General features: G+C 41.3%; 1 protein-coding gene across 9 annotated transcripts in view; it reads right to left on the bottom strand.

Moving 5' to 3' along the window:
- NPNT (nephronectin) overlaps positions 1 to 14,965 on the bottom strand; it is an 84,099-nt gene extending 69,134 nt beyond the window's left edge. For 8 of the 9 annotated variants that reach the window (XM_058294563.2, XM_058294560.2, XM_004476209.5 and 5 more), the window contains exons 1-2: positions 14,236 to 14,834; positions 11,911 to 12,011 (exon numbers count right to left, since the gene is read on the bottom strand). In XM_058294563.2, the coding sequence (XP_058150546.1) occupies positions 11,911 to 12,011; positions 14,236 to 14,306 (172 nt within the window). In that variant the 5' untranslated portion in view covers positions 14,307 to 14,834. Of the gene's footprint in view, positions 1 to 11,910; positions 12,012 to 14,235 lie in introns of all 9 variants that reach the window. The other variant, XM_004476212.5, reaches the window with a different exon arrangement.
- Between the last annotated feature and the right edge of the window lie 452 nt (positions 14,966 to 15,417).

Raw genomic sequence — 15,417 nt, forward strand, 5'->3', positions numbered from 1 at the left:
GAAACTAAACAGTGTACTGTTAAACAGCCAATGGGTTAAAGAAGAAATCTCAAGGCAAATTAGGAAATATCTTGAGATAAACAAAATGAATACACAACACACTAAAACTTAAGGGAAGCAGCAAAGGCAGTGCTGAGCAGGAAATTGATAGCTCTAAATGCTTACACTAAAAAAGAAGTTGTCATGTCAGAGAACTAACTAAAAAACTAGAAGACCTAGAAAAAGAAAAGCCAACTAAACCCAAAGCAAGCAGAAGGAAGGAAAGAACAAAGATTAGAGTGGAGATAAATGAAATAATATAGAAAAATAACAGAGAGAATCCACAAAACCAAAAATTGGTTCTTTGAAAAGATCAATAAAATTGACAAACCTTTAGCAAGACTGATGAAGAAAACAAAGAGAAAGGGCACAAATAACAAAAATCAGAATGCAAAAGGGGGACATACTATCAACCATGCTGAAATAAAAGGACTATAAGACGATGCAAAGAACAACTGTATGCCAATAAATTAGATAACCTAGATGAAATGGGCAAATTCCTAGAAATTCCTACCTACACTGACTCAAGAAAAACAGAAGATCGCAACAAACCAATAAGTAGTAAAAAGACTTAATCTGTAATCAACCTCCCAACAATGAAAAGCCTAGGACTAGATGGCTTCATGGGAATTTTACCAAACATTCCAAGAAAAATGGAATCCAGCTCAAACTCTTTCAAAAAAAAAAATTGAAAAGGAGGGAACATCCTCTAATTCATTCTGAGGCCACTATCACCCACATACCAAAGCCAGATAAAGCTATCACAAGGAAAGAAAATTACGAACCAATATCTTTTATGAATATAGATGCAAAAATCCTCAAGAGAATACTAGCAAACTGAACCAACAGCACATTACAAGAATTAGACCATGATCAATTGGAATTTATTCCTGGTATGCAAGGGTGGTTCAACATAAGAAAATCAATTAATGTAATAAACACATGACCACCTCAGTTGATGCAGAAAAGGCATTTAACAAAATTCAGCATCCCTTCTTGATAAAAAATTTTTTTAGAAAATTAGGAATATAAAGAAACATCCTCAACAGGATAAAGGGCATATATGAAAAATCCATAACTAACATGCTACTTAACATGCTACTGAGGTCAGCAACAAGACAAGGATGCCCACTGTCACTACTGTTAATCAACATTGTACTGGAAGTTCATAGGAGTACAATCAGGAAAGAAAAAGAAATAAAAGTCATCAAAATTGGGAAAGAATAAGACTTTTCCTATTTACAGATCACATGATCTTAATTAAATACAGAAAATCCTGAAAAATCCACAAAAAGCTGCTAGATCTAAAAAACAAATTTAGCAAAGTGGTGGAGTACAAGATCAACACCCAAAAATCAGTAGTGTTTCTATACACAAGCAATGAACAATCAGAAGAAGAAATCAAGAAAAGAATTCCATTCACAATAGTAACTAAAACAATCAAATATCTAGGAATAAATGTAACCAAGAATGTAAGGGACTTGTACATAGAAAACTACAAAACACTGCTAACAGAAATAAAAGGCCTAAATAAAAAGAACATTCTGCATTAATGGATTGGAAACTAAATATTCTTAAAATGTCAGTCCTACCCAAAGTGAGTTATAGACTCAATGCAATCCCTGTCACTATTCCAGCAGCCTTCTTCACAGAGACAGAAAAGCCAATCATCAAATTTATATGAAGGGTAAGGGGCCCCGATTAATGAAAATATCTTGAAAAAGAAAAATGAAGTTGGAAGACTTCCATTTACCATTCTTAAAACTTATTACAAAAGCCACAGTAATCAAAACAGCATGGTAGTGGCACAAGGATAGACATATAGACCAATGGAATTGAACTGAGAGCTCAGAAATCAACCCTAACATTTATGGCCAACTGATTTTTGAAAAAGATGTCAAGTCCACTCAATTGGGAAGAATTGTCTCTTCAACAAACAGTGGTGGGAAAATTGGATTTCCTTTTGCAAAAGAGAGAATAAGGAGCCCTACCTCAACCTTATACAAAAATCAACTCAAAATGAATAAAAAATCCTAAATATAAGAGCCAGAACTATCACACTCCTAGAAGTAAACAAAGGGAAGCATCTTCAGGACACTGTGTTGGGTAATGATTTCTTAGACTTTAGACCCAAAATACACTCAACAAAAGAAAAAATAGATAAATTAGACCTCATCAAAATTTAAAACTTCTGATCTTCTAAGAATTTTATCATGAAAGTAAAATGACAACCTACACAATGGGAGAAAGTATTTGGAAACCACATGTCCAACAAAGGATTAATATCCCATATATAAAAAGAAATCCTTCAACTTAACAACAAAAAGACAGACAACTCAGTTTAAAAATGGACAAAAGACTCTGAGTGGACATATTTCCAAAGAAGATATATAAATGGTCAAAAAGCATATGAAAAGATGCTCAACATCATTAGCCACCAGGGAAATGTAAATCAAAACCACAATGAGATACTATTTCACATCCACTAGAATGGGTACTACTGGAAAAAAAAGGAAAATTACAAGTGTTTGAGAGGATGTAGAGAAACAGGAACACTCATTCATTGCTGGTGGCAATGTAAAATGGTAAAGCCATTTTGGAAGACAGTTTCATGATTCCTCAGAAAGCTCAGTATAAAATTACCATATTACTCAGCAATCCCACACTAGGTACATAACAAAAGAAAATTTTCAGCAGGGACTCAGACGGATATTTGTACACCAATGCTTATAGCAGCATTATTCACAATTTCCAAAAGATGCAAGTATCCCAAGTGTCCATTAACCAATGAATGGATAAATAAAATATGGTATATACAGACTCTGGAATATTATTCAGCCATGAAACAAAATGAAGTTCTGATACATGTGACAATGTGGATGAACCTTGAAGACATCAGGTTGAGTGAAATAAGCCAGACACAAAAGAACAATATTATATGATCTAACTTATATGAAATAATCAGAATAAGCAAACTCATAATAGAGTTAGAATCTAGAATACAGGTTACCAGGGGATGGGGTAGATATAAGAAATAGGAAGTTAAAGGTTAAAATGTACCATGTTCCTATTTGAAAAGTACAGTGTTCCTATTTGGAATGACAGAAATGTTTTGGCAACAGTGGTAATGGGAGTACAACATTGTGAACATAACTAACAGCATTGAATATGTGTCTGATTATGATTCAAAGGGGAAAGATTAGGTGGCATATATGGTAATAGAATAATTTTTTTTACTCGATGGAGGATAGCAAATTGTGATATATACATACAATGGAATATTACTCAGCTGTTATTAGGAATGCAGAGGACAACATGGATGTAAACCAGTCACTGAAGGACAAATATTATATGACCTCACAAATACGAATTAAGCAAATTGAGCAGACTCACAGAGCCAGAGTCTGGAATATAGGTTAAAAGAAACAGAAAGGAAGTAGAGTGTGGTGAGCTGATGCTCAGTATGGGCAAAACCTATGATAAAGTGGAAGGAAGGGGGTGGGAGCCACTTATCCAATAAAGGTCAATATATGCTGGATATTAGACCCTTATTGAGTCTAATATCCAGCATATATAAAGAAATCCTAAATCTCAAAAATAAAAAGGCAAACAACCCATTTTAAAAAATGACATTTGAATAGACACTTTTCCAAAGAGGAAATACAAATGGCTAAAAAGCACATGAATATGGGAAGTGGGGCATATGGGAATCTCCTATTTTTTTTTATTTTTTAATATAACACTTAGTGTGATCTACAGATCTTTTAAAAATAAATAAATATATTTTTAAAAACTCTAAAAAAATGTTCATCATCACTAGTTATTACGGTAACACAAATCAAAACTACAGTGAGATCCCATCTTATACCTATTAGACTGGCTGCTATTTAAAAAAACAAAACAAACAAAAAACCCCAGAAAACTACAAGAGTTGGAGAGGGTGTGAAGAAATGGGAACACTCATCCACTGCTGGTGGGAATGTAAAATGGTGCAGTCATTGTGGAAGATGGTTTGTCAGTTCCTCAGGAAGTTAATTATAGAATTGCCATATGATCCAGCAATCCCACTGCTGGTTATGTACCCAGAAGAACGGAGATCAGGGATGCGAACAGATATATATATATATACACCAATGGTCATAGCAGCATTATTTATTATTGCCAAGAGTTGGAAGCAACCCATTTGTCTATCAACAGATGAATGGATAAGCAAAATGTGGTATAAACATACAATGGAATATTACAGAGCTGTAAGAAGGAATGAAGTTTGACACATGCCACACATAGATGAATCTCAAAGACCTTATGTTGAGTGAAGTAAGCCAGTCACCAAAGGACAAATATTGCATGGCCTTGACAATATGACCCAGGCATAATGAGCAGACTCACAAAGTTAGAGTTATCAGGAGACAGAAAGGGAGTCTAGAATGGTAAGCCGATGCTCAATCTCAGCAGATCCTAACAAGGTAGAAGAGGGTGGTTGGGCAGTGGAAGGGGCTGATGTTTGTGTAGGGATGTAAGGGGGGGTAGAAGGTCCTGGGATGTGAGAGGGTAAAGGGTGGGAGGGTTGGGTTGGACTATCCATTGACATGGCAGGGAGGAATGGAAGAAGGAATAGGTGAACTCTGGGGATTTGTAGACCTGTGATTAAAACTACAGTGATGGGAATGTTCTTTTGGCAAATATAGCAGGGGAGGGTTACTGGTGCAGAGCATAGGGGGTGAGGGGCGATGTGGGATAGGGCACACCTGAGGCATGCGTCTGTGGAATATGTAAGTGTTAATCTTGTAATAGTGTGTTATCTCAGTGGGTGGAGACCCATACAATAAACAACAAAATACTAAACTCCCAGATGGGAAATCCTATTATGTTATTAATTATTAGGGAAAGAATCTCTCAAGAACATAGGCAGTGCTTATAAAAGAAAACCTGCCAATATGTCAAGCCCTCAATATTAATGCATGCAACTATGAACCTTATTCTTCAAAAATTGAAGTTTAGTGGTTACCATAGGTTCTGAGGGGGAGGGAAAGGGAAGAATAGAATAGTGGAACATAGGGCATTGGAATTGTTCTGCATGATCTTGCAGGAATGAATACAGGCCATTATAAATTCTGTAAAAAACCTATAAAAGTGTTCAGGGCAAAATGTAACTCATTATGTAAACCACTGACCATGGTTAGTAGCAATGCTTCAATATTTGTTCATCATTTGAAACAAATGTACCATACTCATGAAAGATATTATTAATAGGGGAAAATGTGAGAAGGTGAGGGGGTGGGTTTAGGGAGTTTCCTCTATTTTCTATGTGACTTCTGTAACCTAAAGCTTCTTTGAAAATAAAGTGAAAAAAATAATAAGACACTGGGGGAATATACAGAAGAAATTATCACTATAGGTATAAGATAACATTTTATGGTGAGGAAAGAAATGAAAAACTTTTTATCTTTTAATTTTTTACTTTTGTATTTGTTATTTTAATTTTATTTTTTGGCTTTGTTTTTGGGGAGGTTTTGGCTTGCAGAAGGGGTGCAACTTGGCAGGGGAGGGTCACTGGTGTGGGATGTTGGTGCTGGAGGGATGTTTCGGGAGGGGTACACCTGAGGCATGCCTTTGTGTAATATGAATATGTTCAAGTGGTCATTGGGGTGTAATCTTGGTGGGTGCAGACCCAAACAATAACAGAAAGAATACTGAATTCCCATCCTGGTAAGTCCTGCTACATTCTTTAATAGAGCGGCAAGAATCCCTGGAGTACATGGCCTAGCAAAGACAACAGACCAATACTCCAGGCCCCTTAATATTGATGCTTGTACTTATGAACCCTGTCCTTGTGAAATTGAAACTTAGTCTACAATTATATATTGCCTAAGAGTTATCTCCTGAAAGTCTCCTTGTTGCTCAAATGTGGCCTCTCTCTAAGCCAAACTTAGCATATAAATTCACTACATTCCCCCCAAAGTGGGACAGGATTCCCAGGGATGAGCCTCCCTGGCACTGAGGGATTATTAGTTGCTAGCACCTATTAGCAATGCATTTGGAAAAAGACCTTGACCAAAAAGGGGAAATATTAAATACAAATGAGTTTTTATGGCTAAGAGATTTCAAAGGGAATAGGTAGGTCATTCCAGAGGTTACACTTATACACATCTCAGCAAGATCTCATTGACTGCCACAGTAAACAGAGCCTCAAGCAGGGGTGCTCCTGAGGACTCTAGAGACATCTAGACACTATAGGCAGGGCAGACAAGCTCAGGAATTTGGCATCCTGTCAGTGGGCTTTACCTTGGAATATATGTTCCCCAATGTATAATTTCCCTACACATGGCTCTTCTGCCCCTTTTATTGGAATCTATAATTTAGCACTATGCTCATTAAATATATGTCCCAGAGACTTAAATCTTTGGTCTGTTCATATGCCAGTTGAGCCCTGAATCTCACCAGAGTTGCAACACCTACTCTCCAGTTTATCAGACTTGTCCAGGACAACTAACAAAAGGATGATGATGGACAATACCCATCCCAAAAAACAGAGAGCATCTACAATTGCAAGCAGGACAGTTCCATCCATATGGCCCATGGGATCTAAGCCCTCTCTCAATCAGAAACAGAGTGGGCATCACCACCTAAAAGCCTCAAGATTGAGGAATGAACAAATATAAGGGAAGAAAGCAACTATGGAATAAAGTAGGCTTATTATTTTTTTGTTTGGCTTTTTGTTTTAATTATGTTTTATTTTTAAAGAAGCTTTAGATTACATAAATGTTACATTAACAAATATAAGGAATTCCCAAGTGCCCCTCCCTCCCCCTCTTACACTTTCCTACATCAATATCCCTCATTAGTGATACATTTGTTACAACTGATGAACACACATTGAAGCACTGCTACTATGGATTACAGTTTACATTATAGTTTACATTCTGTCTGCAAAATTTTGTAGGTTACGACAAAATACACAATGGCCTATATACATCACTGCAATGTAAAGTAGACTTATTATTAGCCTAGCAATGGAAACACTTGTAATACTGATATAAAGGCAGTGGCCATGAGAGGTTCTGAGGGAAGGGAGAGGGAAGAACAGGTGTAACATGGGGCATTTTGTGGACATTGTGATTGATCTGAACAACATTGCAATGATGAATAATGATGGTCACTATACATTTTGTTAAAACCTATAAAAATGTACATGCAGTGCAAAGTATAAACTATAATGTAAACTACTGACCATGGTTAGTAGCAATGCTGCAATATGTGTTCATCAATTGTAACAAATAGACCACACCAACGAAAGATGTTGTTAATAGGGAAAAGTGTGTGGGGGGAGGGGTGGAACCCCTGGGGACAGAGATGGAACCCAGGACCTCCTATGTGGGAAGCCGGCACTCAACCACTGAGCTACATCAGCTTCCCCCAGTTGGTTTCTTCATTTGTTTTAAGTAGGTACCACAGATTGAAGCCAGAACCACATAAGTGGGAAGCAGGCGCTCAACTGCTTGAGCTACATCTGCTCCCCAAATTCCCTTATATTTTTGATGTATCATTTATGTAATCTAAAGTTTCTTTAAAGATAAAATAAACTAATTTTTTTTTTAATCCATGGAACTACACTACATAAACAGTGAACTTGAACTTAAACCATGGACTATAGATAACAGCACAATTATAAAAATGTGCTTTCATGAATTATAACAAATGTACCACACTGATGTAAGGTGTTACTAATAGGTTGGCATACAGAAATCTTGAATTTTATGCATGATTTTTCTGTAAACTCACAACTTCTCTAATTTTTTTTAAAAAAGGACTGTTATTCCATGCCATTGTTTCCCCAGATTACACAGCTTTTTAAAATATATATCCCCAGAGAAATCTTTATTACAGAGGTCTCAACTTTGTATGAGAAATTGTTAATATAATTAAAATGAAATGTATATTAAGATGATGGAAAAGTTAAGGAATGCAATAATTACAGAGCAAGAAACAAATATTTTGTGATGATCCATGTGTAATTAAGGTCCTGTGTGCTGTGAATGTATAATCAGTATGACCATACAAAGCAAATTTCACTTTACAATAATAAGCCATGCCAAAAGTCAGTAAAGGTAAAATCCAAGACAATTACAAAATCAAATTTTTTATTTTCAAGATGCTGGAAATTCATTTATGAGTCAAAATACAAAACAAAGAATCAGAGAACAAAAGAAGCCAAGGGTATAACCTTCAAAAGAACTATTAAAATACAACTGGCCTATTTCTGGATTAACTCATGCTTCCGGCAGCAGGGCAGGTGTGTTGGGATAAACGGATGGACGGTGCGGACAGGAAGCAGGAAGACAACTCCTATGCCTGTTTAGTTAGCATCTCTGATGCTTCCTTCCTCAGTCCTAGAGGAAAGGAAGAGAAGTTCCAGCATGAAAGTGGCTTTGAGGCTAGCTTTGTGAGCCAGAGGGGAGGTTGAGCAATTCCATCAGCCTGCAAGGTTAGTCCGCCTCTCCCAACAACCGGGTGAACAAGGGGGTAACCAGTGAAAATGAAATGCTGCATGTTTCGTGGAGACGCGTATAGGACACATGAATATTGAGTCAAAATGTCTCACAAATGTTCAACCAAATGGACAGACACTCACCCAAGGATCTCTGCAGTGTGGCATGAGATCTTGTAAATAATAAAACAAGCCCCCCCCCCCCCCCCCCCCCCGACACACTTGCCTTCTCAGGGCTTAAATGAGAGGTTCTATGTGTAGGTGGGAATAGTTTTCTTATATTCGGCTGTGCTAACTTAAAGGAAAATTCCAAAGTGAATCATTCAGAAAAACGAGAACCAGGGCACCTTTGATAAGGAAGGGAGAACATGACTCATGAGAAAGAAATCTGAGAATACCTAAAAGTCAGAAAGGCAAAAACATCTTTTACATTAAATTTCTTAGCTCTTTGGAATTTTTTATAGGTAATCCATTACTAGGTTTATTTGTTCAAGAATAGCAATACATTTTCCTTGAATAAGAGTAGTCAACTTTTAATTTCACAGATGTCCTTCAAAAAATAATCAGCTTGTTTTCAGAGATGAACCATCTATCCCCACAAGCCTCTTTGGGGGGCCGCCCTTCCCATCTGAGCTGACCTCTCACCCCCACATTCCTCTACCTGCTTATATCAAAACAGAGATGGGCAGAATGCTGAACTGACAGGAGACATTTGGATCAGTGAGGTGGGGGGCGGGGTGGGCACAGAACATACACACAGAAGGAAAGGTACATATTTCAACTCACTTTTATAGTCTTGGCATCTTCAATACTACTGGTAAAGAACCACATGGCCCCTTTTAACTTAAAGGAATTTTATTTTATTGCAACACAGAGAACCATGGAAACATTTTTCGTTTTGGCAGCATAAATGCAAACATATACATATATGTGTGTGTGTGTGCGTGTGTATGCAATGTCTAATGAACAAAGGATGCGATAGGCACAGATAAATGTAAATTCTTTACATTCCTTTACTTTTGTCAAACATACAAATATATAGTATTTACTCTGTGCCATGAAGCATTTTAAGTATGTCACAAACAGGAACTCATTTAAATTTCATAAGGGTCCTTTGTGGCATGTACTATATTATATCCATTTTAGAGATGAGGAAATTAAAGCACAGAGAGGCAGAGTGACTTGTCCGAAGTCACATAGCTAATAAGAGGTGGAACTAGAATTTAAACCCAACAGTCTAGTTCCAGAGTCCATGTTCCCCTCCAATGTGCTGCCTCTCAAACTTTCAAACTTTTACCAAATCTAAGTTAAAATAAACTGTGATTTGTGCCAGATCATTGTATACACCTTTAGAACATTACCATTTAATAATTAGTTCATGTGTTATACTTTCCTCAGATTCTTGAAACAAGAGGGATTGGACAAATACTATTTGTAACAACTTTGCATTTGTTTGGAAACAAATGAAATTATAAAAATAATAAAATAGTGTTCCATCTCTTCAGAGAAAGCCACTGTGCAGAGAAGAAATGCTAGGAACTAGCTTGGATGTTCAAATTTTATAATATCACGAAGTGTCTTTAGATGCATTCATATATCACCAAGCTAGTGCATAGCAGAGAAAATTTAATTACATGTGTAAAGAGAAACAGAACAGCTCTTAAAGGCTCTTCCTGAGGAATTCCACAGTTGATGAATCTCTAAGAATCAGAGGAGTCCCTCTTGGAATTCTGTAGCACGTCTGGTAGAGTGCATATGTACTCCTACACCTCTCCCGGTTGCTCTGGCACTCTGCCTCGAGGGAAGGTGCGCTCTGCTGCTGCTCAGGATATCCTGGCAACACAGCGTGGTCTGGTGGGGTGGGGGGCTGAGGCGCTCCGTGCATTTCACAGCACTTCAACATTCACTGTGCTGTGGAGGTTTCCTGCAACTTAAGGCAGTCGAGGAAGGAAACTATTTCTACAGAGAAACTATCTTTTTAAAAAATTATTATTCAGAAGAGGTGGTGTGAGTGTGTGTTTATGAGCCAAGAAAATGGTCCTCTCCTCATCCCTTCGTTATCAAAGCCTGATGGCTCTTCACATTCGACACCTGTGGCCTCCAGCTGCACACATACTTCTCACACTGTGGTATAACTAGCAGAAGACTAAATTCCACTCTGCATCTTTCTTCTTTTTGATCATCTTTCCTTAAAAACAGTCTTAAACAAGCTAACCAGTGGGGGCACAGCAGCTAGCCTAGTTCTTTCCTTATCTGGAAACTAGAGTTACAGAATTCAGTGGTCCAACCGTACAAGGGTCTAACTCTGTAGCTTACACACAGCAGGTGGTCAAACATGAGTGCCCTTCACCTTTCCACTCCCAACTCAGAGATTCAGAATGTACATATGATTTCAGAGTCAACCTCTGCCTGGCACTCTCCCTCCTTCACAAAATTAAGGATAGATGATGTGTACTTCTCAAGGATTAAAAGACTTGGGAATTCCTTTCGTTTCCAAACTTTAATTTACCTGATGACTCCTTACAGTGACAGTAGTAAGGAGTCCTATCTGAGGAAGGCTCCCCCCTATCCAGCTCCAGTCTTCTTAATTTCCCTAGTCTACTCCTCTAAGCCACTCCCTCAGTAGGAAAGCACATATGCCAAAGTGAAACCCAACTGGGTTTCATCAGACATGTCAACCCAGCATTCTAAAGATGTTCTGAAAATTTACATGGTCATTTGGGGCTTTGGAGGAGAGGGGTATGGAGATAAAATTGGAGATTCAGATAAAATGCTGGGGAAAAAATTTTCTTAAATTCTCCATACATGTGATGTGACTCTAAATTTGGGCATTAAAAATTCATTTCTGATCATAGAAAATGTGAGACCGGTATTCTGATTTGGTACCTACTGCACGATGCTGATCACTTATAGAACTTAGAAATTATGTTCTTAGAGATTTTATTTGACTACACTGGGTGGCCCATTTAGAACACAGTCAATACAACCTCACTTCAGAAACAGGTTTGCAAAAGGGCCTCTTTACTCAACAGCTCTGGGAAGGAATATTATAAGGGCTTTAAGGTTCAGGATTTATTTAGTGTAAATACAGTCTAGACTCATTATCTTACTCCCATCTCAGATGGAGCAAAGAAAGGAGAGAAAACAGGAGCTGGAGCTATTAGGTACAAATGCTAAAATGAGCATCCTAGGTGGCTCTCTATAAACAAATCTTACTACAGGTGGCTCAGGTTGTAAGAGTCAGAGACTATATCTGAAAACTCACACAACAGACCGGCATGCTAAGCCTTGTTCCGCAATGAGCCCTCTACTGTGTGAAGTCATGAATGGTGGTGGAAAGCCCCACCTCCCAAGTGGCTGAAGGCCGCAGGGATGATACTCACGCTGACACTGTCCCCAGGACTGGCGGGCCCAGCCCCAGCAGCAATCAATCCTCCCACCATAACGACACAGGCCAATCGATGACACTATGTGCCTGGGCCACCTACCAAATAAAAAGGTTCAAAATAAATAAAGACACCATTAAAAATAACATCATCATCAATATTATTTTAGAAAAAAATTTTGAAACCATACCCAACAATTTTATACTCTTTCATGCCTGCAGAAATTTAAGGATAAAACTCCCTCACTGAAATAGTTTTGTTGTAATCTAATTTCATATTTCAGACAGTTACATACACACCCAACACACAAGGGTCGGAAAAAAAGGGTGGAGGGGGGATATCCTCTCTTAGCTGGAAAAAGCACCAGTTAAAACCAAGAATTCCCAAGGCTGCCACTCACAGGGTGGTTTCTGAAGCTTGAAATAAAACAGATTCCAAAGACTGGCACCCGTTATTGTGCGGAATGTCAGTTTTCTGGCTGATTCAACATAAACTGAAAACTATTCAATAATATAAGGCATATCAAATCAGAAAGAAAAATTATTTGCTGTCTCATTTAAAGAGTAGATGGGCCAGAAAGAGAAAAGATTCCTCAAAATCAAATGAAAAAGAATTCTTTTCAAGATACTCCTCTTTGGTAGAAAAAGTTCCCAGGGGAAAAAAAAGGACTAGAAAAAGAAACCTAAATAAAACCCAGGAGAGTTTAGAGTATAGCTGACTTTTCAAGTGTCGATGTAGTTTGAAATCTGCCTGTATCAACAATTCATATTATTTTCCTCTCTAATGTAAATAAGGACTAAAGAAAGAATTCAGTTTTAGGATACCGATTTATCCACCCGGTTCCACTCTGACACCTTTTATGGTAAATTGTCTCTTTGTTTAGATTCACACCTAAATGCCTTTCTTTTTTTCTTTTCATTGCCGAGGACCGACATTTTTGCTGGTTGTTTTAGACACCTTTTTAAAGCCACATTAAAATCGTATACATAATCAGGTGATGTAGTCATGTTACAAATGGGTGTGTGCAAGAAATGCACAACAAACCCCGGTGTGTGGGCAAAGAATTGCTTAAAAAAAAAAAAAATGTCTACCCTTTTCTCGCTAGCCACACGTTCTTAAATTCTCCTTATCTTTTCAACTCTTTTTCCTGTACTTCCTACATCCGCAGGCCCCAAATACAAAATAACCCGGAACTTTCTATTTCCTCCAGCCCGGAGATAAACCAGCGGCTGGGCTTTTTCTCCTGAGCGTTTCGATGGTTCCTCTCGGTTCCCCTCCAGAAACAAGAAAGCCAATCAATCGTGGAATTGATTGATTCCAAGACTGCAGGTAAAACAGGTGCGGCATCTTCCTTAGGGGCTGCTGCGGCAGGAGTGGGGGGAGCTGCGCCCCAGTGACCGAGGTTAAAACCTTTCCCAGCTGCGCTTGCCTCCTTTGCGAGGGAAGCGGCGATCAGCTCACCAGGCGGGTCTCGTCAGTGAAGGTGCGGCGGTCGGGTAACCTGGCTCGCCCTCCCGGCACGCAAACGCACTCTCGCCCGCACGCACACACACGCCCGAGCGGGTCTCAGGGCGCCGCGCGCCGCCGCCGCAGGACCCGGTGACTGACAGCAGAGACCGAGCCCGGGGTTGTTGGAACCTGTCAGAGCACGCCGCAGCAGGCTCGCCCGAGGTTTAAGGAGCAGTGCACGCACGTTTACGCACACACTTGTGGCGTTTCTCCTCTCAGTCCTTATTTTAAGGCCCCCTTCCTCAAGAAATCCGAGAGGGGAGCTAACCGGTCCCCGCTCCTCGCCCAATGCTCCTCGCCCCCACCCCTTTGTGTCGCCGGTCGTGACAACGCCAAATCGGTATTTCGCCCCTGCCGCCTGTAAATTACCCCGAGTCGCCGTCTAAATAAAGAGCTAGAGTTTCCCAGCCAAGATATGTCCCGCGCGTCACTGCCTCTTAGTGGGCTAAATCGCGCCCTCAAAGCCGAGATCCCGAGCTGGAGCCTCTCTTCGCCCCCAGCGCCAATCCCCGAGCCCAGAACCGGGAAGGGCGGCTTGCCGGGCTGAGAAGACGCCCTCCCGAGCCCAGTCGCGGCTGCGCCCCAGGACTCGCCGGGGACTCGCCCTCCCCGGTCCAGGGACGTCTCGTCTCCCAAAGCGTTCTCAGCGCTCGGAGCGGCTCGACAGCAATTCTCCCGCCAAGGCTGTGCAGTGGTCCAACTTCTGCACAGGGGAGACGCTTCTCTGACGGCGTATTTCCTCGAGGAGACCCCAGAGCAGCGAGCGTGAAATGAGAAAGGAAGGAGGAGAGAGAAACCTGGGGGCCATCTCACCTCCCGTCGAACTCCGCGGCCGCCTGCAGGTACACGGAGGACAGGAGCACCAGTGCCGGGAGGAAATCCATGCTTGGCGGCGAGATCCGGGAGACGGCTGAGCACCGGGCACAGGTTGGGGCGGGGGGCGAGGGGCGGGTGCTGGGCGCACCGGAGAGACGCGCTCGCTTCCTCCACTCGGCTCTGCCCCGGCGCCCGCGAGCCGCAGACTCCGGGAACCCCCTGACGCCGCCGCCACTGCTGCCACTCCCGGAGGAGAGCCGCGAGGCGCGCAGCCGGAGCAGGTCTGCTGCGCGGCGCCCGGAGCCCCCTCCGGCTCCCTCCCCGGGAAGGGAGGCGCTGCAGGGGGAGCCGCGCCGCCCGCGAGGAGGGGCGCGGGAGTGAGGGGGGGCGCGCGCGTGCGCCGGACTTACCGCCCTCCCAGCCCTGGGCGAGGGGTGAGGGCGCTCAGCCGCTCCAGGGGGACTGGCGTGGCGGGAAGCTCGGCGACCGGGTTGCTGCGGGAAGACACTGTTTTTCCGGGGCCAGCCAAGCGGGCGAGCCCCAGGCTGTGAGGAAAGTTGAAAGCCTGGCCCGGGAGAGGGAAATCAGGGTGCTCTGCAGGAAAGCGTGAGCGGGGGAGGAACCCAGCCCCCGAGCGTAGGTGCGCACTCCGCGGGTCCCGCCTCAACAGGTGGTGACCTCAGGGGCGAGCACTAGCTTTCGCGGAGGGCTGAGAAGCCCCGAGACTAGAGAGGTTTATGGGTTTGGAGCTAAGTACTGTCTGCGTTTAGTGAAACCACAGCACGACTTGGGCAAATTAGCAAAGGCAAACTCCAGTAGTTGCTTCTCCCACAGAGTTGGCAAAGGCGTATTTTTTATTTTGTAACCAACCGAAAGAAATGTTTGGCACTCCAGCCGAGTTTTGAAGTCTCTTGCAGACTGTTTCTATATCCGTCAGCTCAGCTCAGAACACATTAGAAGGATAGCAACAGGCCGCCGCCGCTCCAGGGGTGTTTGCCCACCAGAGAGAGAGGGCTGCTACTACTAGTCTAGTAGTGCCCGGTGTTTCAGAGATCATTTAAAAACCATATTAAGTAACCACTGTTCTGTTGTTTCAGAGTGAAACGTATTGTACTAAAGAATTGTTCAAATGAAAACACACAATGGTTATCCTAAACGCACGTTAAAACATAAGTCAGA

This window comes from Dasypus novemcinctus, chromosome 1 (genome assembly GCF_030445035.2).
Source record: "Dasypus novemcinctus isolate mDasNov1 chromosome 1, mDasNov1.1.hap2, whole genome shotgun sequence".
In the NCBI taxonomy this organism is placed as follows: domain Eukaryota; kingdom Metazoa; phylum Chordata; class Mammalia; order Cingulata; family Dasypodidae; genus Dasypus; species Dasypus novemcinctus.